Genomic DNA, 26,521 nt, shown 5'->3' with positions numbered 1-26,521 from the left:
TGCAGCACCTAATGTAAAGATTTAAGAGGGTTTGCAGTTTCTGGACGTTCAAGTGCTCTTTATTTTGGCTCGTATCAGTGAAGGCTGCTACTGTTATTTAAAAACAGCAGCTAGGGAGTTGCTGGTGATAACTTTCTGTCACAGTGAGCTCCCAGGCTGGCCATATGCTGGGCAAGGGGTCATTGCCCTGCTTTGTGTTTAGAGTGCTTTGAGGTCCTTTGGATGAAGATGCTTCAGACAGTTGAACCGTTTCTCCAATGTTGTAAACATTGTTATCTCCACAATTAAAGAACAAAGTATATTAAAAGGAATGTCTCTGTGCCAAGCAATTGTGAAAGAGGAGCTTCACCTACCTCTTCACTTGTCTATGCCCATGAGGGGAAGTCCAAACACTGGAGACAATTCAAAGAATTCCTACGCCAGCCCAACACAGAGAGAAATGTATTCATGTTTGAAGCATAGGTGCCTTCTTCAGGCATTTTTCAGAAGTGTTTTGTCAAGTTTCCCCTTTCTAATTAACCATCAGGGCATTCTTTTTGTTTTCCTAATAAATATTGCTGTAGTTTTGTAGCATGAAAAATGGTTCATGTTTTTGATCTGTTTGAAATAATTGACTTAAAGCACTGGGTGAGCACCATGGAAATAGCTTTCCCTGAGATCACATGTTTTTTCCCCAGGTACAATAGCATTACTTGCCAATTTTCTGCTTCCACATCCCAGAGAATTTACTCTGCCCTGTCTAAGGTGTCATTTCAAGGGTGTGCCTCCCTCACTCAAAATAAGGTGCATTTTTCAAACCCTGATTGTCAGGGTGGCTGGAGGTGCCTATTTGTAAACCAATACTAAGATGTAGCAGTTCGTTTTTACACCTTTGTGTTAAAATTAAAGAATATGATGCCAGTGCTTTAGGTCCTGCTGCAGGCATCCTTAAACCCAGCAGTGATAAATGAAATCAATTTGTGTAAGGTGGCTTTTTCTTTTTCTTTAATTGGTAAAGGATGACTTGATGATCCAAATGTTCTCCTGCATGAAACAGAATAAATGTGAAGTTGTACCAAGGGTGTCAAGCTGCATTCCTGGTGAGACTTTTCTAAAGCAATCAAGGTTGCTTCTGCTTCTTGCACTAATCGTTAATAGCTATGCTGTTGTCACAGCTCAAAAACTTTCCTATTGACACTTCAATCATTTTTAAAGATCCTGAATGTTCAGCATGTATTAAAGTAACCTTTTGCACTCTATTAAAATTTAAGAACTGCTAGATTTTTAGTGAATGCCCAAGCAACTGGATCATGAAAGCATTACCTTGTGCCAAGGGCATGATGCAGAGCACTGATTCCTTTTTAACAAATAATAAGAAGTTTGGCTTTTCATTTACACATTCTGCCAATTGCTAACAAGTTTCCATCTTGTTCAAACACTGAATTGATCCCAAGAAATTGAAAATATTGATTTAACCCTCTGCCTGGTTTGTGCTGTGGGCACCTGCTAGTACAGTCTTAGCACATTACAATTGCTTGGCCGTAATTCCTCAGGGGACCACTAATAACTACCACATTTGTCTTTTCATCTTCTGAAATTATGCTAGCAGTTGTCCAAGTCAATTGTGATTCATTTGATACTGCTCTCCTTCAAGACATATTGCAACCAAATAGACTTGCTCACCAGTAATATATCTGATGACATAGTTAGTTCTAGTTAATTGACAGAATGATTCAGGCTTTTATGGATGGCATTAATTGGTCCCTGGTGTCCATGCAATAATTGACCAGACAGTGTAGGCTACATTAGCTTCTCATCCAGTCAGAACAGTGGTAAGATGAGGTAAATGTGGTACAAATGATAAAATGGCTATATTTTAAATCAAACATTTATAAACTATAGAAGTGGGAGATTGTGGCATCAGGAGGGTCTGAATAATGAGAGTACATAAATGTCCACATTCAAGGGTTATGTTTTCTTTTTTTTTCCTCCCCACCCAATTAACACATGTGGTAAGTCACATTTAGATGCCTTAATGGGCTCTGCTTGAATCGTGGTTTAATGTGTAAAGCAAAGTAGGTGGAAGGGCTGCTCGTGGTATTTCAGCTCCTCTGTGCTGATATGGTACAATTTTAAGCCTGGTGTTAAGTGTTCCAAGGAAGTTAAAGGTTGCATTTACAGAAAGCTCTTATTTTATTTTATTTTTCCCTCCCAGAAAAGGAGATAACTTGTGGGATTATTTTTACATATTCCAGGTGTCCAAGAAATGCAAAGCCTGCGCTCAAATAGAAAGTGTAATTTGTTAGAAAAAGCGAGATAAACAAGAAAAGTGACGTCAAAACAATACTAGCTAGCCACAGCTCCTCTTGAAGAGTAATCATTCAGTGATTTATCTCCTGCTTTTCTAACTCTCTGTTTTGTGTAAGAAAACCATAAAGATAAGCCAGGAGGGCCTGCTGGGCGTGGCTCGGGTTTAGAGGAATGTGACTGAGAAGAGACACAGAGTCAGGGGCTGTTCTGAGTTGAAAGGGACCCATAAGGATGGTGGAGCTGAACTCCCTGCTCATCACAGGATGACCCAAAACTGAACCACCCGAGCTGAAGCAAAGAACAGTGCTGGTGTCGTGGGGGGTTCTGTTTGGACTGGTTCAGGGGTATTTGTCTTGCAGGCCTATCACACAGTTCATGGTGTACCTATCACCTGGGGCTGTGTTTGCAGGTTTTTAGGTCATACAGAAAGAAAATATCAAACATACATCTAGTGGGGGAAAAAAAAGAATTGGTCAAAGGTTCCTCCTATCAGTATATTTTCTGTTTCTATCAGTATATTGCCAATTTAGTTTTTAGTGCCTTAACCTGGGACGTTCTTTGGAGCTTGTTTTAAATCTGGAAGGTGTTTTCTTGCTTAAAGTTTAAACTTCGTTTTGTCAAGATCATTCCTCTGTGTTTATTCTCACCAAAAAAACCCCAATTAAAAATCAGTTCCTCTCCTGTCTTTATGCAGCTCAGATGTCTTTCCTGCCCCTGCAGACTGCAGCACTTTTCCCTGTGCCCACGAGGCAGCCCCTGGCCCCCTGTGCTGCTCTCCCAGCCCATTTATCAGCCCCTTTCATTCCACCTGCAGCATGTGCATGGGTGCAGCGCCCTGCCAGAGTTGCCCCACAAGCCTCCCCACATCCCCCTGTGGCTTACAGCTCTCTGAAGCACGGCAGAGGCTTCTCTGGGGATTTGTAGGGACTGAGGATGCCAATAACAGGTAGGCTGAGCTGCTGTGGGAACAATCTCTACCCAAAATGCAGAGATTGCTGGATTAGTAAAGAATGCCAGCCACCATCAGCTTGGATCACTTCATTCACTGCTACACCCCTTTTCACTGCCCTATCCCTTTTGCTTAAATCTTTCCAAATTGCAAAGTTGTCACAACATCGATCATGCATTCCTTGGGCGTCGCGCTCTTGGTGGGGACTGCCAAGAACAAACAATAAAACCAGTCGTTGCCCTGCTTTAATTTTTATGAATTGTTGAATGTCCTGAGCTCCCACTGATTTCAGCCTTCTAGTGGGAATTGAGGGCATTCGGGGATTGCTGGGAAACTCGGCCTTTACACCATGTACATGCTGATTGCAATGTCTGCACTTCCTTGTAACTTCTTCACAAATCAATCTTTCCAATCTGCTAGTAATTTACTGCTCTCCCAGATGCCTTCAGCATGCTGGTATGGGTTTTTTTTATTTTTGGAATTGATACCTGCATTTGTGTTGCAGGTTGAGTGGGTTGATACGGGAAAAGTGGGAAAATCTTGACTGAAGAAAGTCTTCTGGGAATTGATCCTTTTTCTTGCGAAATGGCTCCATTTCTCTGTTTTTACAGACTAAGCTACATTCAGATGAGGCTGTTCCTAGATGAAGTGGTGTGGTTTCTTTGTTCCTGAAAAAACCCCTGGGTGTTTATACATGAGAGCAGTCCTGCATGGCTCAGAGGGTGTGTCTGCCCTCTTGGATGTAAGCATCCTTTGGAAGTGAAATCTTCTCGGGCAGACAGGCGGTGTTGTATTTCCCACAGGTCACATTAAGATTATGATCCTTCAGAACACTGATTTTGTGCAAAGGGATGTTATTTCTGGGTAAAGAACCCTGCCCACAGGTTAGGTCAAATTTAATGTAATCTGCTATTGGAGGTATTGGATTTTATGTTGAAGAAAGCAATGCTGAACTTTCAGGCCAATGATTTCTACTGAGCCCAGTATTGAATGCTAGCTGGTTTTATTTCCCACATTTTAGGAAAAAGACAAGACATTTATGTGAAAGAAAACAGAACTTTTTAAAAAGTGTACTTTATTTTATGACAGCAGTGAAAATTAACCTACATCTAAAATCAAGGTTTTCATTTTACATACACCTTAAGATGTCAATGATGACAACTTCAATTTAGCTTTTCAAATACCAAGGAATGCAATTGACTTTAAGGAAGCTTAAGAACAGGGATTAAGTTTGCCTAATTTGTATAATTTGCACTAGCTTAAAGCTTCTCAAATTAGAATAAGTTATAATAGTTAATGCAATTTACTAATTTAGCTTAATGCAATTTACTAATTCCTAAAGCCAGGTAAATATTTATTTAGCCTCAAAAGTCAATAATTTTACCAACTCAAATCTTTTAACCCATAAAGATTTTGCCATGGTAAAATACTAATAATTTCTACTTAATCCCGAACTATTTTAAACCCAAGTGTAGTAAAATGTATGGATTGAGTATGAGCCATCAGCTATATAAAAGAACAGAGGTAGGAAGTGGGACAGAATTTTTTATTTTTGCCCTCTAATGTCTCTAGCATAAAGAGCTTTATTGCAGGTTTCTGTTACCTCTTCTGTTCAAGCACAACCATGAAACAACAAGCTTAGAAGAGGAAAACTTCTTGATCCACTTTGGTCCCTGTTGTTCTTTTCCTCTGATCTTTACTGCTTACCACAGGGATAGAGGATCTAGAGGGCTGAGATTAATTTTCTGAGCCCGCTGTTTGCATTCACGTTCAAATGCCATGAGCAGCTGGGCTTCAGATTCAAATCTGAATGCAACAGTGACACAAGACTCCCTTGCTTGGATTTTTCTTCTGCCTACAGCTCCAAAGTGGTCCACAAGTGTCTGCCTGCCTGTTCCCCCCAGTCACTCCTGCAAATCCCTTTTAAACATTGACCGGAGGGGTGATGTTCTTTAGGAAACGCCTCTTGAAAACAGGCAGGCAGATGGAGGAGAAACCCAGCAAGGAGTTGACCCAGAGGTCTTCTTCTGGGGGTCTTGCTTAAGAATATACAGAAAGAAAACTGACTGAGATCTGATTTCTGTGGAGATTCACTTTCTCAGATGCACAAGTCAGAGTATTTCCAGTGCTCGGAGAATCAGCAAATAATTCAGGCATAAAAGTTTGTGGTCTAACTTTATAGCTGCTAAGAGTATTTAGCTCATGTTCACTCTTGAATGAGCTTACTTATGCACACAGAAATGTCTGTCATCTTCACTTATTTTTTTTTTTTTTAATTCTGGAGAATAAAAAAGAGCCTTTTGTCCAGGTAAGAATGGGACAAGATGCAAACAAAAGCCTGCTGGAATGGCAGATGTTACAATAGAAAATAAATGCTAGATCTGAGTTACTGAATTTTAAAATCTTTTATAAATTGGCTTACATTTTAATTGAAGTCTTTCATTAATCTAGTGGAAATGAAAAGATGAAGGAGAGGCCAGGGTGATTGTTTCAAAAGCACTGTAATACACTTTTGTTTTCAATCTATGAACTTGTTTTTTTAACAAGGTTGGAGTATCAAGCACTGACAGGTGCAGAAGAGACTGTGGATGAGTTTCTTTCTCTGTGAGTGAGTGCCATGAAGTCTCAGGCAGATCAGCAAGGCAATGATTCACCCTGTGTAGGTTTGAAAAGGGATTTGTCCATATTGGATTGTCCTACGTTTCCTGAAATAATTGCGTTGGCTGTTTCTGTTCCATCAAACATGCACACCCTGCACTGGAGCCTTCATCAGCAGTTGCTGTTGCAGAAATTCAGTTTTTCTGCAGTACTAGTGTGGAGTGTGTGAGTTCCTGAGGGAACTCTCTTTTTGTTACTCAGATCTATATTTCTTTCAGAGAATGCTATGTTACAACTTCAAGCCAAGCATTTGATGTGATCAGTGTGGCTTCAGGGACTTGTTTACTGTTTCTAAGAGCGTCCTTTTGATAGCTGAGGCTTATGTTGTAAATACCCTCTTTGGGAGGACCATAAGAAAGGATTGTGAAGGCATGGGAGATGGTTCTGGCAGTGATGGACAAAAGGTTGTGTCATAAAAGAGGCTTCCAATCAGTCTGGTTGGCACTGGCACGGGGCTGCTCTGCTGAGCCTATGTCAGAATCAGGTGCCACTTGGTGCCCATGGCCTGTGGCAGAGGGGAAGTTCTCCAGCTGCAGTGAGGGATTCCAGCATGCCCTCTTTCCTTAACTTTGCTTCATTCTTTAGCACGCACATTTCTTTCTAACTTTTTTCATTGTTTTGAGCAAAACCATTCCAAACCGTTGGTGGTGTGTTCCCAGATGTGACAGAAGGGTCAGCTCTGCTTTGAATTCAATATCTCCTGTTTAGTTTTCATTTTCAGCAAAAGATTCAAGTTAACATCATGTAACAAAGAAGAAATCAGTGGGGACTATATAGCATCAGCCTTCTGATATTTCTCCCTCTATCCTCTTTTCAGCACCATTGTGTGGGACCTTTGCACGAATTCTGTGGTTCCTTTTTTAAAAACAATTCCAGTTGGCAGAAAAACGTCACTGACAAGTTTTTCTACCTTTAATTCTCCTACCATTCTGCTAAGAGCTGGAAAGGTGATTGACTGCAAGGCATTTGTTTGCACCTATTGCCCCTTGAAAGCCTCACGCCTGTGTGCAGCAGTCCCAGACAGCCCTGGGAGAGGTCCTTCTGTCCAGGCTTGCAGAAGCCTTTGGAAGTCCTTTTGGCAGGGGATTCCCTTCTCTGTAGGTGTGAGGGTGGTCTCCTGTGCAGGCAGCTGTCCCAGCTGCCCACTGGTGTCCGTACAATGGGACAGGTCCTTCAGCTGCCTGCTGCTGTGGTAAGTTTGGTTTGTAGGTACAGGAGAAACTTGAACGTGTTTTCCCTTTTATCTTCTTGTGGTGGCTTGAACCTGGCTGGATTCCAGGCACCTACCCAAATCTATCACCCACCTCTGCATCTGGACAGAGGAGAGAAAATATAACAAAGGGTTAATGAGTTGACATAAGGGCTGGGAGGGATTGCTTACCAATTTCTGTCACGGGCAAAGCAGGCTCTAATTAGAGATATTACTTGAATTTATTGCTAACAAAACCAGAGCAGAATACTGAGAAGGAAAGTAAGATTCTAAAAACACTTTCCCCACACCGCTCCCTCCTTCCTTCCCAGCTCTCCCTCCTCCCCCAGCGGGGCAGGGAGACAGGCAATGGGAGTTGTGGTCATTTCACCACACGGTGTTTCTGCAGCTGCTCAGGGAGAAGAGTTCTTCCCCTGCTCCAGCATGGGCTCCTTCCCACAGGAGACAGTTCTCCAGGAACTTCTCCAGGGTAAGTGCATCTCACAGCCAACAGCTCTCCCCAAAATGACACAGTGTGGGCTGCAGGGGCTCAGCTGCCTCCCCAGGGCTGCAGGGGAGCCTCAGGGGAGCCCCTGGAGCACCTCCTGCCCCTCCTGCACTGACCTGGCTGTCTGCAGGGCTGCTCCTCTCACACACCTCGCTCTGCTCTTCACTGACTGCACTTACATCAGTGCAATAACTTCCTTTTTTCTTTTTCTTCTTAAATCTGTTACCACAGAGGTGCTGCCACCATTTCTGCTTGGCCCAGCCTTGGCCAGAGGTGTGTCCATCTCACAGCTGGCTGGCACTGGCACTGCTGGACACAAGGAACCTGCTGGCAGCCACCCCTGTAGCCCCCACGCTGCCAAAGCCTGGCCACGCCAGCCCAGTGCACTCCTGTGTTCCTCCTAAATGTTTGCATGTTCATGGCTGCTCTGAGCAATGTTGTGGCAGCATTTCTGCCCCTCCTTTGCCTGACTTTCAGCAAGTGAAACGCTGGTGTTTGGCAGAGGCAGGTTTCTCTCTGACAGAGTGCCTCTCACTCTGGGTGCAGCCCAAAGCGTTGCTGTCAGCATCAGTGTGATCAGCACTGGGCCCAGGCAGTGCTGCACTGCCCTCTCCCATCTGGCTTAAAAAGAAAGGAAAGGAGAAGAAAAAACCCCAAATCTCAGAAGTCCAGGAAAGGGGGCCACACATGTTTTAGTGACGGACACTTTTTAAAGCTTGTTTGCATTGGGTGATAATGTACTTCAGTATGGTAGGGGAAATGAGAAACTTCACACATGGCATCTGGAAATCCTTGTGGCTCACTACCCTCCTTGACAGCAATAATGTGGCTGTAAATTTCCCCCAGCAGAAAACATATAACTGCATCAGCTGTACCAGAAACAACCTTTCATTTTCTTTTAAATGGATGTGTTGTTTTAAATCTCAGCTTTTTAATAGCTTCATATAAACATTTGTGAGCCTCTGAGGTAAGTAAGTATATTTTTACTTCTTGTTCTTATGTCATAGAGACTCACCAAATCAATTAGGTTAGAAAAGATCCCTAAGGTCATCAAGTCCAGCTGTTAACCTAACACTACCATGTCCACCAGTCCTTATGGAAAATCAGGCTATAGCTCAATTTAGTGTCTGGAGTGGTGAGTCCTGACGTATTCATATGCATCTCACAACGATGAAAGGGGTGTCACTCTTGCAAGCACTCTTGATAAGCCTCTGCAGCACTAATTTATTCTCTTTGTGCACATGTGATAGCTAAGCCTGGTGTCAGATGGAGTTCCTTTGGCTGACCCAATGCCCATTTCTTGGTCTTTTAGTAGCAACAACCTCGTGTGTCCTAAAATGTTGATACTGGTGTCATAGCCAGGTTTGGGATGGATTTGCCAGCTGCCTCAGGGAAAATGCCTTTACAACCAAAACATATAAAGTTTAAAATACAGTGCAGTGCTTCAAAGTTTGTAAAAGTAAGGAATTGGGTGCCCTGTGGAGTTGGCAGAAGCTAAGATACAGTGTAGTAGTCTGTACACTGCCTGTGTTTTGGCAATATTTGGCTGAATCCAAATGTAGAGTATTTAACACTTTAAAACCGTTTTTTGTTTGTTACTGTCAATGAAGCTCAGGCCCTTTTCCTCACTGGGAACTCTTCTCCATGTGTCAAGATGCATCCAGGCAGCCTTGGCCAAGGTAGAGGTCAGGTGCAGGAGTCTTGGTCAGGGCTTTGCCCAGCAGGCAGTAACACCCCTAAACCTTGCTGTGGTGTGGAGGCTGCACACTATGGGCCAAGCAGAAGGGAAGGGCTCTTCCAACATGAACCCATATGGAATGGAGGGTTATCCTGGAAAGAGCCAGGAAAGGGGAAGGACTGGTGTTACTTGTCCTCACTGTTGAAGAAGGGCTGGGGGAGAAGAGGGAGGGAGGGAGATAGTAGGAGAGACAGCACATTGAAAGAGGGGAGAGAAGAATGCATAAAGTGCCAACAATTAGAAGAAAAATGAAATAATTTTATGCACCGGAGATTGCTGATTACCATACCAGCAGGTTAGACTAAACAGATGATAAAGTCTTAGGAGCAAACTGTGAGCTTGGTAGGGGCAGAAATCTCTAAGCTACATTAATAAATGCTGACTTCGGTTCCAGATGTGTATGTGTGTGTGTCTGTGTGTGTGTGTGTGTGTATTTAAACATTGCTCCTCTGCTGTGTGAAGCTGCCCCTGCTCATGGCCCCTGACGGTGTATCTGGAGATGCCAGCAGTGGGGCTGGGCTGGGACATGTGCCTCCATCCTGGTCCTAATGCCAGCCCTGAGCTCCTGGAAGTGTCCTAAAGGCATCTGGGGATGTGGCACCTGGGGACAAGGTTTGGTGGTGAGCACGGCAGCGCTGGGTTAATGGACTCAGGGGTCCCAGAGATCTTTTCCAGCCTTAATGAATCTGTGAGTCTGTGATGGAACTGAGAAGGAAAGCCCTTCTGCTCATTTTGAAGTGTCCATTGTTGCTGTCAGGATCAGAAACCACTGGTGTCTGGGATAACCATGGGTGTGGGTGGAGGGCAGGCAGCTTTCAGGGACCTTTTCACCACCATATGTAGAGAGCTAACATCTGCAACAGGCAAAACTGTGAGGGGAGCCCAGGCACTGGGCACATGAAGCCCAGTCTCCTCTTCCAGCCCCATGTCCATGGCACAAAAGGACCTGTAAAGTTTCTCTCCCACTGCATCAGGCCTAAAGAAAGTGGGATTAGGAATTACGTGTGGAACTGTGTTTGCACTTCATTACTCATTTATCCAAAACAAACAAAGAAAAGGTTTCCAAATATACATGTTTTGAATAAATGTTATGTAAAGTAAAGCCATGAGCTGAGAAGCAAAAGAAAGCAGTGATTTACCACCGAAACAAATAAATGGTAAAAAGATGATAAATAACTGTGATTTTCTTTCTGTTCTCTGGCTTGTCCTACCCCTTAAATTATTTTTCTTTAAAGAGCCCTCCCATCAACCAAAGCAACCACTTTGACTAAAAACAAAATGTCACAAAGATTACAAATATTAGGGTTCTAAAACATTTGGTGGCTACACAAAGCACAATTTTCTTGTGATTCTCCAAGATAAGCCTGGAGATTTTGAAAGGCATGAATGGGGGTTTTCAGTGATAATGAAATCAGCAGCATGGTATTTACCCTGCCTGGGATGTACAGTGGGATGCTGGAGCCTGGGGCAGAGAGGCAGGGAGAGCCAGGCAGGCATTTTTATCTCTGACAAATGGGTAGGTTACGAGGAACACTTCCAAACAAAATGCATTATGGTGCAGGATTATTTGATTACTCAGCTTTTCATTATTGTATCTCTTAGCTGGACTTCAAAATAAGCAGTGATGTCTTCTGTTCTTTGACAGCTTGTGGCGTTCTGACACCCGAGTTTATCATGACATTAAGGTTTCTTTTTCTCCCCTTGAGCTGGTGTCTTGGGAATCCTTCAGAAGTGCAGCAATGTTGTTCTCCTCCACTTTAGCTGGAACATCAGTGACCCAATTGGGTTCTGCAGGAAGGTGGGAACGAGCAGCTGATCCAATGGAAAGGAGCTATGGACAGGTCTTTCTTTCAGCTGGAAAAAAAAAGAGCGAAAGGAGTCTCAATTTTAAATGTGTTTTGAGACTGAGTTTGTAAGAAATTACTTACCCTGTAACTCAAGTATGTTGTAGGTCTCTCTTGTGGGTTTGTAACTGGTGCAAAATGTTTATTGTACTGTAGCTAGAATGACATTGTTAGCTATAAAATCTCCACAAAATGCTACTTTGTGCCTGTGAAATAACTTGGAAACCAAGGTTGGTGTTGGATGTGTCCCAAGCTCTTTCATATGCCGTTTCTCCACTTGGCCCATCTGGTGTCAGAAGCTGTCATCTAACAGAAACCAAGGCCAAATACCCTGGACATAATGAAAATTTAAATACCTCTTTGCACCTGCTGTGAAAATAAAGCATCTTAACTGCATGAGACGCAGACACGCAGACACCACGTAAGTCGTAAGCTAAACAAACAGTTTTTGCAGAGAGTTGCACGAAATCCCAGTGCAGGGCTGAAAATGAAGGCAGCTCAGCAGGTGTTCTCTTGCCTGTGGATGCATGGAGCTGTGTGGCTGCAGGCTCTGGCACTGCCCTGTTTTAGACAGCCTCTGGATGTGGCCAGAACCCCATCACTGGGTGGGAGAAGTACACTGCTCTCTTAAAATCTCCTTACATCCAATGCTGAGCTGAGAAACGGTGTCACAGCTTTTCCTGCTGGTTGCTGCCATCTCTGGAAGCAATCTGCTGAATAATTCATTCTTTTGTGAAATAGATGTGCCTCCTTGGTGCTCAGCTTTGCTGTCTGTTGGTGCTGCTGTAGGGCAGGGTGCAATGTCTCACTGGTCTGGCTGCAGCTCACTGGTGCAGCAGGCAGAGCTCAGCAACGTATTTGGCACTACACAGATGTGTGGTTTAGAAAGTGCTGGATTTTCTGGGGGCTCCTGGCTCTGAGAGCCTTGCAAGGAGCAGGATGTCCACAGCTCTGGTCTGACAGACAGACAGACAGGTCTTGGTTGCTCTCCGTGGGTGTTTCTGCTGTTCCTACATCCGCTTGCCTGCCTGTGTGTGCCCGTTTGTCTGTATGGATTTCTCTGGTGGATATGTTGTATAAACAATATAATGCTGTTCTGCCAGGCCAGCCTTTCATTAGGCCACTTTGTGCAGCCATCTCTGAGTCTTTCAAGTACCATCAGTGTGTGCAATATGAATCTGGTCAAAAGGAGTTTTTGTGATGTACTGATTCAAGCATCTGCCTTTTACGGTTCCTGAGTCACAGCCTCATACTCAGGACCTCACTGAAGCATCAATACACAATTTAATGTAGTTTTTTGGTCTTTTTGATTATCTCTCCCCGAACTCAAACCACTTTTTTGGGGGTATATGCAGCTTAGAAACACGTAAGCATTAAGGAATACATAGAATTTAAAGTGGTTAGAACACTGTGGTTGTGTAATGCTCTAATAATAAACATGGGGAGAAAAGAAAAGAATACTTTTGTGATAGTTAAAGTGTCTTTCTTAAAGAATAAACAATAGGAAGCAAACCAGCACCCAGAACTTCTTCTCTGCAAACAAGCGTTACTTAAACAGCCACAATTCCTTTAAAAATGAACTTCATTTTGCCTATGAGAACAAACAGAACTGAAGCCACCTACTGAGAAATTCTATTTTGCTAATTTTTATCTATTCGAATGCAAATAGTGGTTTTAATCCCCTTAACTCATCCATCATGCATGACAGGTCAGCCAGCCCATTGTCTGTGTGTTTGAAGGATTCCTGTCCAGATCAGACTTTCTGCTGGGCAAGAGTCTGCTCCTTTCTTGGGCTGCTCCTGTCCCTGAGAAATCTGAATGTCCCTGCAGCCACCTCGGAAAACAGCCCGGGAATTGCACGTGGAATTCGAACAGGGCTCTTGCAGAGGGGTTGCTGACAATTCCTATCAGAGCAAGGGAAAAAACCCCCACAATGTCAGATTAAGGACATCTAGGTTTTTGTATAATCTGCTAAACATCTGTAGCTGATCCAGAGATATGGCAAAGGTCAAAGTTTGGGGATTTTTTTTTTCTCCTGTGGGGATTTCTTTGTATATTCTGAAGCCTAAAAATTGCTATTTGTTTTGAAATGCATTTTTGGTTGCAGTAAAATACAGTTTATTGTAAGTGGAAAATTATTACTAGGGGCAAAAAAAAAACCAACAAAAAAAACCCCATGCATTTTTGTAGCATTTAAATTTTAATTAAATGGGTCTTAGAGTAAATTGTAAAACCTTCTTTTGTTGAGACAACTGACACTGACAAAATATTAATTAATGAATATTCAGAGAGCTCTCTGGATCACTCCTCTCTTTTTGAAATATGTTCTGCCTCTGTTTTTAAAAAATCAGAAGAAAATTAATAAACATTTCTTATGTGGAATATTTCCCAGTATGAAGACCTGCCAAACAGAATCTAATGCATTGCATTAATGTCAATGAACACTTTTGAACCAGATGTGTCTATGGGTCTTTTTCATTGTTTTCTCTAAAACTGAAGCTGGGATAAAACCCAAAGATTAAGACTTGACATGAGGAGAATATCTTTCTGTGCTACTATTAGGTCATTTCCCTTTTGCTGTGTAAATTAAATTGTGGTCTTGATTCAATCTGGGATCATTTTATTGTTGTTGGTTTTAATACAATACACAAAAAGTTCTTTTCTTTGGAAGTATGATTATGATATAACTTAAATGACTCATTGTAATTGTTCGCTCATTAGCATCTGAAGGGATTATTTCGGTTATTTTGTTTCTGGGATCTTTGCTTTCCCCTCTCGTCCTGGGCAGCCCAGTTAGGGTGTGCCTGGCAAGCAGTTAATTTGTGTATAATAATATTTAAGTGGGTGATTGTAGTTTTTTGTGTGTGTGCATACACACAGCCCTTACACTGGGGCAGCCCTTAAAACCTGTTTTAGGAACCCTGAGGTCTTTGTCCCCTCCTGGTCCTGTCCTTGTGCAGCCACTTCTGTACATGGTCCTTACCCAAATTCTGAGCCAGACCCTTGGATCCCAAAGGATTCAGAGCACCAACAAGCTCCAACAAGTCGAAGACACACAGTTAATTTTTTTTTTGCTCCTATCCCATTCCCTGGGCACTGTGAGACCTGCCTGTGTCCTGGGCCCCAGCCCTCTGACACTTACTGCTGCTTAAAGAGGAGAAAAAGAAAGAGGAAAAAAAAAACCAAAAAACCTCAGAAAAATAGGGGGGAAAAATAAAAGAAAAAGCAAAGGTGTAGGGGGGGAGATCAAGGGAGTGTTTGCCTCGGCTCACTTGACAATTAAAAATACATAAGTGAGAGAATTGCCATGAACTTGCCCGAAGGGCTATAATAAATAACATCCTGCATAACTGGTACGTAAAGGGTGCTCAATGGTTTTGAGTGAAATGACTGTGTTTGTTTTTAGGGTTGTTGGCTGGGGATTTTTTCAGAATTATAACAGTTGGAATTCAAATAGGCTTATGTTTCTGTATTTGTGGTAAACATATTTTAAAAATCGCTGTTTGGTCAACTATAAATATTACCAGTTCAGAGGTTAAATGCTGTTGTTAAAGGCACTCAGGGAAATCCAGCAGAAGTGTAAATATGGCAGAAAAAGCTAAACAATATGGCAAAGGAATATTTGCTGACTTAAGAGTGCAGGATCAACACCAATATTTTTCCAGTGATGCTAAACCTCTTGTAACTGCTAAATTGGATTTGTAGTTGAATGAAGTATCAGCTGCTGTTGGACAAGCCCATAAAGGTCGGACGGCTGGCCTTTTGTAGGCAGGGCTTAGAGGACGATTGATATGTTTTAGCACTTTTGGGATTATTGTGATTAGGAGGAAGCCATTCTGAATGATAGAGAAAAGGATGTAAAAAACACAGCCCACAGCTGGTAAGCAGCATGTGTTTGCTATAAGGAGAGGTCATGACTAGTTGATCCTGCTGGTTCAGGCACTGATTGACAGTCAAGAAAACTTGATATTATGAAGCAGACCCTTCTGTTTTCTCCCTTTTTTTTTTTAATCTCCTAAAGAAAAGATGGTTCTGTTGTGTTAAGTCAGAGTATTACAAAATCTGGAACGCTCTCACTTGTTGCAAGCTAAATGTTCAGAGACACAGCTGCAAGTTTGAAGTTGTTAAAATATCATGTAGGAATTAGTATTCAACCCATATCGGTGAGAACAGTAAATAGAAGTTACAGAATTAGCTCTGGTGTTTCTGTGTTTGCCTTTTTCACATGTGTCAGTCTTAACAAAACTGCTCTTTGCCATCTACTAGAAAATTTATGCTAAGTATGAGGAAATTTCAAGTCTGCTGAACTTGTTGACTATTATGTGCCTGGTATATTCAAGATTTTTAGCCAGGAATAATATGTGTAAAGATACTTTACCAGCCAGAAAACAGCTTTATCATTTTATTTCTATTAACCACCTGCCTCAGAGGAGGTGTAGGTTATTTCCTCTTATCTCTGCTATCCACTTAGAAATGTAGAACTGCTTTTTTTTCCTTTTTTTTTTTTTCTCCTGTGAGCAGCCATCCGAAAGCTCGCATATGCACATTTAAATAGTTGTATCTCTGACTCTTTTTAGTGGGGCTGTACCTCTTTCAAAATTTGAGTTTAGCATACCACACAGGAAAGAACACAAGCTTGCCAACTCCCGCTGAGCGTTTTTTCAAGCCTGTGAAAAGAATGAATTATTCAGCAGTAAGCATGCTTACAGCTGGCCATTTGGGAGCTTTGATGTGCGAATCAGGCGGTTGCATGAATGCCCTTATTGTCATGTTATGTGTACACAGTGTGTGAATTATTGAAAATAGTGAGGCCTGAGCCTCATCTGGTAGAGATTACAGTGCAGGCATGCTGGGTGAAGGTCTGTAATTGAAAATCCCCAGATGCTGTTTATTTGGCCTCTGTCACGTGGCCCTTCTGCAGAAAGCCTGGCTGAACAAAATGCTGCCCGCCTGGGAAGCGGCACCCAGCCCAGCCCAGTGTGCCCGCCACTTAAACACCTGCCCGTAATATTTTTAAAAGCTTAAATTAGATTTGCCTATAACGTTTAAATAGAGGATGCCTTACTTAGAGGTTTAAACTGCTTAGCCAGTTGTTGACTCGCAGAACTCTTTTATCTACAAGAGGCTTTTTGTTAGCCCGTTTAGCCGTGAGGCGCCTTCGGGAAGCGGTGCTGCCGAATTTGAGGCGAGGTCTCCCAAAGCCGGATGTTCCTCTGGCAAAACAGAGTGGAAAACTGCTTGGGCTGAGCACCACGAAGAGCAGCTTTTCCCCCACAGGCTGTGAGCTCTGCTGCCCAAGGGCTCTGTGCCCCCTTTCTGATGGGGAGAGGGTTCAAAGCAGCACATCCCCACTGATGGTGTCCATGCCTGGGCTGGGATCTGCATCCAGCTCCTGCTCGGTAGCCAGACAAAGAGTTGAGTGCTGCTCCCAGGAGAGCACTCACAGCTGCTTCCTCATGGAGAAAAAGTCCCACCAGCTCTCCAAATTTGGCCCCCAGGCACATGGACAGCACTGTGCTTTCTGCAGGCCAAGCAGAAGTGGAGTTGACCAAAAGTGGCTGAACAAACCTTTGTTATGGTGTAAACATGGCTGTGAGAATGATTTGGGAGATGAAATTGTGCAGGTCTGTCCCCAGACTTCTCAGTCAGGATGGGACATACCTGTTCTGAGCCCCAGTCTTGTCGAATTTGAAGAGATTAAGACTGTTTCATTATCTGAAAAAAGTAGGCTTTTCTACTTGGTTGTAACTTGAATTATGTGGCTGAGTATGGAAACTTTTTAAAATTTGCTGTCCATTTTCAAGTTGCTAGCTGGCTTTATTTCCCACACTTGCCTATTTTTATCCCAATTGGATAGTGCCTATTAGTGGGAGCTGGGAGGGCAGAGGTTTAATTTGTGTCATTAATGTTCTAAATAAAGACGCCCGCCGCTGCTCAGACGTGATGCACCAGCTCCCTGCCCTGTTGCCTGGCTTTGAGCACTGATGCTCAGACAGGAGGGACACAGGAAAGGGACAGCATGGCCTGGAGCTTGTCCACAGCTGTGCAGGTGCTGGTAGAGCTGCCTGTGATGCTGTGGTGCTGGTGCTGTTTCTGGCCCGTGGAGGGGATGCCAGTTATGCATTCCTCAGGCAAGGGTGGGTTTTCACCTTTAGGGCCTTGCTGGTGCTGGGTGAGGGGGACAAACACACCATTGGCATCAAGGGCGAAGCCAGGAGCCTCACACAGACCTTTGTGGGGGCTGATGCTTGGCTGCTTTGGGCTGTTCTTGCAGACAGCGTTGGTGGGGGAGGCTCCCTGCACAAGGGCCCTCTGTTGGAGCAACAACTGCCTCCCCCGGGCAGAGGCGGTGGGAGGGGAGCTGCCCCACTCTGCAGCTGCTCCTGCTTGTTTAGAGCAAGAGGAGCAGAAGTGTCAGCTCTCTGCTGCCTGAGAGGTGTCCAGGATCTCCGCACGCTCCCCTGCTGAGGGTGCTCAGGGATGGGGCAGTGGATGGGGAAGGTGGAGGGAGCCTGTGTGCCAAGGCTTGGCTGGAGCAGGGCTGCCCTGGGGACTCGGCTGGAGCTTTGAGAGCTTTGGCTGTCCACAAAGCCTCACAGGTTTTTAGCATCTGCGCTGTTTTCTAGCTGAACTCGCTTTTTACTCCATGCCATGGTTAAAAAAGATGTTCCTTTGCACAAAATGCCTCTTCCACAGCATCAGTCCAGGGAGAATTATAGTTTGCAATGCACTGACGACACAGAAAGATGTGACAGATAAAGCCTGAATTAAGGGGGAAAAAAGCAAACTCTAAGCAGCAGCCTATGTAAAATATTTGTTGTGGTCCTCTCTTGATCTTTTCAAGATCCTTGGAAAAGATTCCTGTGCTGTGAAGATGTTTTATCTAACCAGGCACCTCCCCATGCCTCTCTTTGATACCTGAACCAAAACATTCAAAGCAGGAGACTGTCACAGCAAATGACAGGAAAAAAAGAGCTGAAAATTTACAGTTCATAAATCTGACCTCTTCTCTTCTGCCAGGCAATTTCCCAGATCTATATGACAAGGAGACAGAGGGAGGGTGTATATGGAAAGTATTTCCACAGCTGAGCTCTTCTAGAGAAAACAGATCTATTTATTAATGAGCATTTTTCACCCTAAGGTTTCTAATGGCCAGTTAAAGAAGTTCCATGAGCCTCCTTTTGTTTCAGACTCTTCTCATTCCCAAGAACAGGAAAGGGTGTTTTTAGGATTATTAAGCTTTCCTTTCTTTAAAATCCTCTTTGGACTTCAGTTGATCTGGAGATAAGATCATTCCTGTCCCTATCTGTCAGAGCTGGTAAAGAAGAGCAACAGTGTTTGGTAGATAGCATTGAGGCTGTAAACTTTTAGTTGGGGGCATCTAATATCAGGCAGTGCTTCTGTTTGTGTTTATGGCTTTTGGTAGCCCAAGAAGGAATTTGTGTCTTTTCAGATTGCTGTGGGCAGGGAGAAGGTATTTAGTGAGCCTTCAGTATCTCCTGCTCTGGCTAAACCTGATGCTTGTGTCTTTGCTGTGTTGAAAACATGATGGTAAGGAAAACATGGCTTGGGCTTTCACCTCTGCCACTTTTTATGGCTGCTGGTGGAGTTCCCCCTCCCTGCAAGTTCAGGCAAATTATTCCACCCTGTTGAGTCTTCTGGAGTTAGGCTCTGAGTAGCCTTCAGCTTAAAGGGAAGCAGGCACATGCCAAAACTGCAGTCCTGTTAGTCATAGCCCTGGCCAGCCAGATAATGGCTACAGAAACCCCCTGTGAGTATTTCATGGGTGGACTGGGGCTCAACCAGAGAAGCACTCAGATAATACAGTCTAGACTTTCAGTGCTTGGTGTTTTGAATAAAGATGCTTTTCCTGTCAAATGGCTGCCTGGGAACCTGAGCTTTCCTTTAAAAGTAGCTTTTTAGCTCTCTTGTCTGGGAGGAGAGCTGTGAAACCTCAGCTGTGGCCAGGGATTGCATAGGGCATAGGGCTGCCTTGATGGGCACGGGGTGGCTGGAGTGACCTGTGCTGTGCCCAGATATTTGAAACATCTGCAGCACAGGCAGAGGGACAAGAGATGGCATTGCATCCTTTACCTCACCTTACAGCATCACTGACCTGGCACAGTCACCTGCTGCTGATCAGAACAACCTGACAATATTGTTGCAGCACAAAAAGCCCATTCTGGGTATTAATGTATGCACATACTTAAGCATATGCAAAGCAGGTACTTTCTGGAAGGGGGACATTCCCCAATTAAATCAAAATGTGCACTTAGAAATAGGAAAATATCCATATCACCTATCACACTGGTGATTGCAGGAATTTGTGGTGATCTCTGCATCTCAGCAGGCTGCAGAGGGCTGCCCTTGCAGGCAGGCTTCTGTTTGGGTTATGAGAAAGAGCACGAGACCAGGGAGATACAGAGGTGGAGCATGCCCTGGTTTCACCCCATGAACACAAAGGCACATGTTCACTTCAAATGGCAAGTATTTTGTGAGCACAACAGGCTGCAGAACTCGTGTTCAGCCTAAAGACAAGGCCTTCGCATGAAATTAGGTAACTACCTGCTCGTCTGTTTGCGTACGGAAATCCCTCATTTGTGTGCAGAAATGTGGCTGGTTTGTGTAACTGTTTGCTCACGCAAAATTTACCTCTTGAAGTTTGTCCTGAAGAGACCTGCTGGAGAGCTCCAAACCCAGTGGCATGTTGTGGGAAACGTGGCACGCAGTCCAGACCAAAACAAAAACGCAGCTCTGCTCTGAGCTGATATTTCATGTTCTGCTACCCATTTAGCAAACATGAAAGAGACAGGAACCGTGAGGCATTTGATACAATGAGGCTTACAGGGGGAGACAGAAGAAAAAGTCTAGTTTGACTAAATGTGTTCAATCTTTCAGTCGACAAAATACATTTCAAACATATTCAGGCTACTTCAAAACGTCCCCGTCTCTCCCCCACAACATTAAAGCTGTAAGGGTTTGAAGCCCTGGCTGATAAAATAATTTTCTGCATTCCCCAGCTATGTACTCATCCACTTCAAAATAGCTTGGTGGGTGACAAGTTATTTTCTTAACCTCCCCATTTTCAGCTCACTGCTAAATCAGTTTTCTCATTTTCCACACACGGGCTGCTTTTCCCCTGTGCTGAATGCAAATAGCTCTGTAACTTAGAACTTGTTGAACAAGTATATTTAAGTTACTACAACCCATAGAGAAGAAACATAATATGCAGTGAAAATAAACAGGACACAACATAAAACTCGTGTTATCTTCCATGTCAGCAATACTTGGGAAGGAAATTATTTGGATAGAAGATGTTAGTTTGCATTAGGTAGCACAATGTGTGACTGAAGAAGAGTCAAATAGCCATTTTAGAGACTTGGAAGTATTTCACATTTCCAAGAGAAACAGAGCTCTGAATAACAAACCACCGTGTTCATGGCCCTGCTCCCACAGGAGCATCAGCACTGCAGGGCAGCCACTCTTGTGAGTTATTGATTGATAACCTGCTGGACTGGGACAGTGATTTCCATCTCTGGAGGAGGATTTCTGGCAGGAAGGACAGGTTTTGCTGTCCTCCTTGCAGAATTAAAACTGGGAGAGGAGCTGGCACATCTGGGTGATTGGCACTTAGGCTCAGGTATCACACGACCTTCTCAAGAGCAGCCACTCCTCCCCACAGGGCTCCAGGGGGACAAAAAACACCTGGAGGAGCCCAGACCTTGTGTCAGCCCCAGGATGGGAGGTTCTCCAGTGAGAGATCATGTTGGGCACTGCTGCTGGCCAAGGAGGTGCCTCTCTGCCTGTAAAGAGCTGCAGGGCTTGGGTGGGCAGACACTGCACTCGTGGTGCTCTGCACAGGTCCTGTGGCGCGTGGAAAGATGCAAGAGAAATACTGGTGAACAATGAGAAATACTGGCAAATGTAAGGAAGAGAAAGGAGATGCAAGGATAAGGAGGTGGGAGAGAAATACTGGTGAAAAATGAGAAATACTGGCAAATTGTTTGCAAAGAAAAGTGGAGTACATGTGAGATAACAAACCTGATATGCATGGAGCTCGTGTGTTCAAATGTGGTTTTTGATGGCTGTGATGCTGCTTGTCCCTTACCATGAATTTCTCTTTGTTTCAGGTAGGAATGAATTGATAGCCAGATACATCAAACTTAGGACAGGGAAGACACGGACCAGGAAGCAGGTAAAATAACCCAGTGGGGAAGTATGCATGTCAATGAATGACAAAACCTGGCATTTTTGGCTGCAGTGGCTGTCTGTGCTTCAGCTCTGATGGGATGATGTATTGACTTCACTATTCAGATTAAACACATGCTGTTTAGAGAATATTTAAAACTCTGGGGTTTATGTTGTGGTGGTGTGAGGATTCATTTTTTATTAACCTGTCTGTAAATGAAGCTATTATCCCCCCATATTTCATAAAAAAATTTTCAAAAGTTGAAGCAAAACCATAAAGCATTGTGCCTTATTTAACTATATAATATTATAATATAATTATTATTTTGAGATGGTAAATAATGGAACTTCTTAAAAGTTAAAGGAATTTGGCTGTACAATAGAGATTATGATTCTTGGATATGAGAGGTAAATATATAAAAATGAACTAATCATAATCATGCTCTCAGGTTATGGCCTGTAGTTGCTACAGGACATAAAAATAATTTTAAAATTTCCCTACGAGCCTCCAGGCTCCTGGTCTTTGACCATGGTAAGATTTCATTCATGTAAGAGTCTGAATAAACCTTAAAACTACCTTAAGTTTGTTTTACATGATTACCACATAACCATTAATTTATCTCCTATTACTAAATCCTTTAATTCATAGTATTCACAGCAATCAGCAGCCTTGCAGAAAGCACAGTTTGTGTGCAGTTTGTGCAGTGGTTACTGCAGCGTTTAAAAACACTCCACAAATGGCAGAGGTCCCTTGGCTTTAGGGTCAGGTGTGAGATTCCCCTTGTGGCCCTGCATGTGTGTGACAAAGGGCAGGCAGAGGCTGGCCCATGGCACGCTGTGCATGCCCTGCAGGGCAGAGAAAGGTGGCACTGGGTCACACAGAGCTGCCAGCACTCGGGTTTGAAGCACTTTGGGTGCTGCTTTGCCCTGGGTGGTGGCCCTTGTCAGCCAGGAAGAAAGCATGTGCACAAGGGATGAAAAAAGCATCAGAAAGGAGGAGAACTGCAGCATGTGGAAAAGGAGCAAACCAAAGACTGGCACAGAAATCACAAACTAAAGGCAGAGTCCCCACTTCTGCCCTGCCTTGCCCGTTCAAGCTCCAGGAACTGGAAGTTGTGCTGGGATCATAAAGTTGCCTCAGGAGTCAAAATGCAGAGCTTGGGGTTAGATCCTTGGCCAGCATGTACCAAGAAAGCAGGAGGGCTGTGTTGTGTGGCAGTGTCTCCCTCCATGCTTGTACATCCGTCTGTAGTGAGGCATAAATCACTTTAAACTGACTGCTTACAAAAGTTGGGTTGTGGCTGCTCTGGAGTTTTAACCGAGCGATTAAATGTTAACAGTTGTTCTTCTTGTAGAACCTTTAACACCACTAATATTCCACTGAAAGCAAAACAAATGAACCTGTGTGAATACTCAGCCTAGGTGTTTGACTGCAAAATTGCTCAGTAAGCAGCAGTATAACTCTGAATTACTGCAAACTGGTTCCTGAGCTGCTTCTCGAAGGTGGCCTTCAGGGACTGTGCTCACTGGTGCATCATGGTTTGCTTCCCTACTAAAAGACAGGCTTTTTGCTACTATTGTCACAGAATAGTCTTACAGAGGAGGAAATCATTGTTTCTCCTTTTCTTTTGCTTTGTTCTTTCCCAGACAGGAATTGTAACTAATGTAGGAAAAATGTGCACCACCTGATATGGTATGTCCGGGGTCAAAGGAGAATCAGAGATTTCCCTTTAGTGGTTTTTGCCATCACTTCAGGTTTTAAACCTTCACACAGAAGGATGAAGGATGCTGAGTGCTACCAAGTGTTGCTGGGCAGCATCATTAAACCCTTACCAGCAGCAGCATGGATTTGAGTATGTCCCTGGGTAAACAGGAATGCGAATTTGGGCCCAGACCCTTCACAGCACAGGCAGCAACATCTGACCAGTAACTGGTGTAGGGTAGGACTGGGTTTGCACAAATTTCTGAGCAACGCAGCCATGGCCCAGGCCTGGGCATCACTCAAGCTGATGTCAAGTTGCTGGTCCCCAGTTACATAAATGTTTTGTGGGCAGACTTGATGCTGAGATTACCAAGGAAACCAGCAGGGATTCAGGGACCTGTGTTGTGCCAGTATTTTGTCATTTGTGCCAGAATTTAAAGCATTTCAGTGGACTCAAAATGCAGCCTGAATCTCCTCACTGGAGCTGCAGATCGCAATAAATAATGGATAAAATTTCTTGGTGCCAAGTTACATCTCAAGCCTAGTGGCAAATGGTCAGAGTGGGCTTCTGCATCCCCAGCAGATGGGGTGGAAATCCTTTGGGCTCCCCATATGAGAGCTCAGGGCCTGGGCGTAGATGGGATCGGTACCAAAGCACGTGGGCTGCTGCGTCCAGCTGTGAACTGTGTCTTCTATCTTGCAGCTGAATGCACAACCTGGTGGGTTACAATTCTTTTTTTCCTTTCTCTTTTTTTTTTTTTTTATTTCCTTAATCAAGTCACTGCAGTGACTTGACCTGTATTGTTAAGCCTTGGTGCTGAGAGCTTGGTATCTGGCTGGGAATGTGGTATCTTTAACAGCAGAGCTTACTGAAGGTGCAAATAACTTCCTCCCCTCAGAAAAGTTTCTTTTTTTTTTTCTTTCTTTTTTTTTTTAAGAAAAAAATAGACATTTAAAATTTGATTTGCTTTTTGTTTTTCTTTTGTTTGTTGTTTTTTTCCCCCCTATAAACCTGAACAATGTAGGTGTCTAGTCACATACAGGTCTTAGCAAGAAAGAAAGTTCGAGAAATTCAAGCCGCCATTAAGGTACGTTTGGCTTGCCCAGTTGTAGGGGGCTTTTCATCTCCATGGTTACAGGCTTTTCCTTTGTTTCCTCCCTTCCCCTACCCTGCAGGTGTCTAGTCACATTCAGGTTCTTGCCAGAAGGAAATCTCGTGATTTTCATTCCAAGCTGAAGGTATGCGCTTTTCTGCTTTTGGGCTTGTGGTTGCTATGCCTGTCCCTCCTCCTCCTCCCCGCGGTGATGGGCGAGCGCTGGGGCTGCTGTGCCCTAACCTCCTTCTCCTGCATGTGGGAGCTCTCTGCGTCTCTTTGTGTTTAACCCCCGGGTTCTGCACTAGCATCCACATTAAAAACGTTGTTTTAACACTGTCCAAATGCCAAGTGAACTCCTCTTTGTAACAGCTCGGCACCTAAACCTCATTTTTAACCCCTTAGTCCATTTTTTTGTTTTGCTTTTTAACAGTCCTAGCAGTGTATTTAAGTACACAGGAGTTTTGCATAGTTGTGTAGATGCTTTTTAGCTTTTTTTTTTTTTTTGGTTTTTCCAGAGGAGTAATTGGGGTAATTGTTTTCCATTCCCAAATGTTTTTTGTCCATGCTTCTGAACTGATATCAGGAATACTTAAACCAGATCATTTATTCCAAGTGCCAGAGAGCACAGGTTATCCAGATTGCTCTATGGTGCTTCTAGACTACAAACTAGTATCACCTCAAGTTACACACTATTTACAAGATTCCCTGAAATTTAATTTTTTTTTTAAAGTAAATTATTGACATTTAATCTTTGGAAAACCTCAGTCGGTCCTGTTCAGGGAATATTAAGTATGTTTGCTTAATCTGACATGATGAATTGTACATGTCCCTGTTTTCTCTGCCTTCCATAAAATATATTCTAAGGCTGAAAAGAACCTCTTGGAAATGCTTAATAGGGGTTTCTTGAATTGCTTGTTTTTTCAAGTTTTTCAGCAGAGATCTTGAGATTTTTTGGAGATTTTTTTCTTCCCACACCATTTAAAAGTGGAAGAGGGAGTTTTGCAGTTTTTTTTGCTGCCGATTTTTTAAAATAAAAAGCGAAGGAACTTGTAAATCTCTTACTTCCCTCCTTTTTTTTTTTTTTTTTTCTCCTTTTGGTGTGAGTGGATTTTTTTTTTCTTCACCCAGATATGAGAACAAATCATGTTTTTGTTCTAGCTGGAAAGCAAAACGTTTCGGGCAGTGCTTTCCTGACCCTGAGCAGTGAGCGCTGCGGATGCTCACCCCCATCCTGGAACTGCAGAGTAGGAATAACAGCCTGCCTTTGTAACAGGCCTCCCTGACAGAAGCACTGGGTTTTTCATGGGCAGCATGCTGGCAAGCTTGTCTGGCTGTTGGTGGCTGGCTTTTTAGCTGCACTGGCTGAGCAGTTGGGGTTCGTAAAGAACGACTAAGACAACTTAAACGTACTGCTTCTTAACCCAGGGTGCAATAATACAGAGATATGTAGCATTTTAAGCTCAAATTGTCAAGCCTTGATGCCTAAAATTAAGTATGTAAGTAGGTGGCCCTACTTTCAGAGGTGCTCAGCACCAGCAGCTCCTGGAGTTTTAGAGGACTGGTGAATGCTCAGGGCTGCAAAAATCAGGAAGCCCACGTAGGTACCAAATACAGGCCTAGGAGTCAAACACAATTATTGGATTTACTGCTCTAAAATGTTTCCCTTTCTGAATGCCCAAAATACCTTAAAATCTGAAGACACTTACAAAGCATTAAAAAAACATTTTAAAGTACTGCACCTGCTGTATTTTCATTGAAGCTTTCCATAGAACAGAGAGGTAGCCAACTCTTAAGAATATTTCATCTAGTCTAGATGGCATTTTCAGTAAATAGAGATCTGGGAGGAATTTTCATTTTAAGGAGTCGCCTGAAGAAGGGAAGATCTGTTTGGACAACAAGATATTTTGGAAGGGCTTCATACCTGGATGCCCTTTTCCCACCTGCCCATGGGCTGCAGCTCCCTTGGTGCTGAGTGGAAAGGAGCAGCTGCCGTGTCACTGCTGGGAGCTGATGGCCTCAGGAAGATCCCCAGCTCCAGGCCCCGACACTCTGCAGGGGCATTTGCTTCGCCTCTCTGCCACACCACGGTGGGGACAGACTGCACACAGGTGACAGAGCTTTGCTGGCCCCTGTCCTTGCTGACAAAAGCCACTCCAGGCCTCCCCCAGCGGGGCTGGCTGGCCCATGGGTGCCGAGCTGCCTGTCCTTGCTGAGTCTCCATGCTGCCCGTGGGATGAGCTCCCTCAGAGCCCTGACACCTCCCCAGCTACTCCTGCACTCAGCTGAGGAGTGCCCAGCAAGGGTGAAGGAGCCAGGCCCTCCCCACCTCCCTCTTCTCAGCCTTGCCAGTGTTGGTCCC

General features: G+C 43.8%; 1 protein-coding gene across 7 annotated transcripts in view; it reads left to right on the top strand.

Moving 5' to 3' along the window:
- TEAD1 (TEA domain transcription factor 1) overlaps positions 1-26,521 on the top strand; it is a 156,333-nt gene that overhangs the window by 90,225 nt on the left and 39,587 nt on the right. For 2 of the 7 annotated variants that reach the window (XM_030948940.1, XM_030948941.1), the window contains exons 4-6: positions 21,306-21,370; positions 24,091-24,153; positions 24,242-24,304. In XM_030948940.1, the coding sequence (XP_030804800.1) occupies positions 21,306-21,370; positions 24,091-24,153; positions 24,242-24,304 (191 nt within the window). The remainder of the gene's footprint in view (positions 1-21,305; positions 21,371-24,090; positions 24,154-24,241; positions 24,305-26,521) is intronic. The other 5 variants (XM_030948945.1, XM_030948943.1, XM_030948944.1 and 2 more) reach the window with 3 other exon arrangements.

Source organism: Camarhynchus parvulus, chromosome 5 (assembly GCF_901933205.1).
Source record: "Camarhynchus parvulus chromosome 5, STF_HiC, whole genome shotgun sequence".
NCBI lineage: Eukaryota > Metazoa > Chordata > Aves > Passeriformes > Thraupidae > Camarhynchus > Camarhynchus parvulus.
This window is presented reverse-complemented; position numbering and strand designations above follow the sequence as displayed.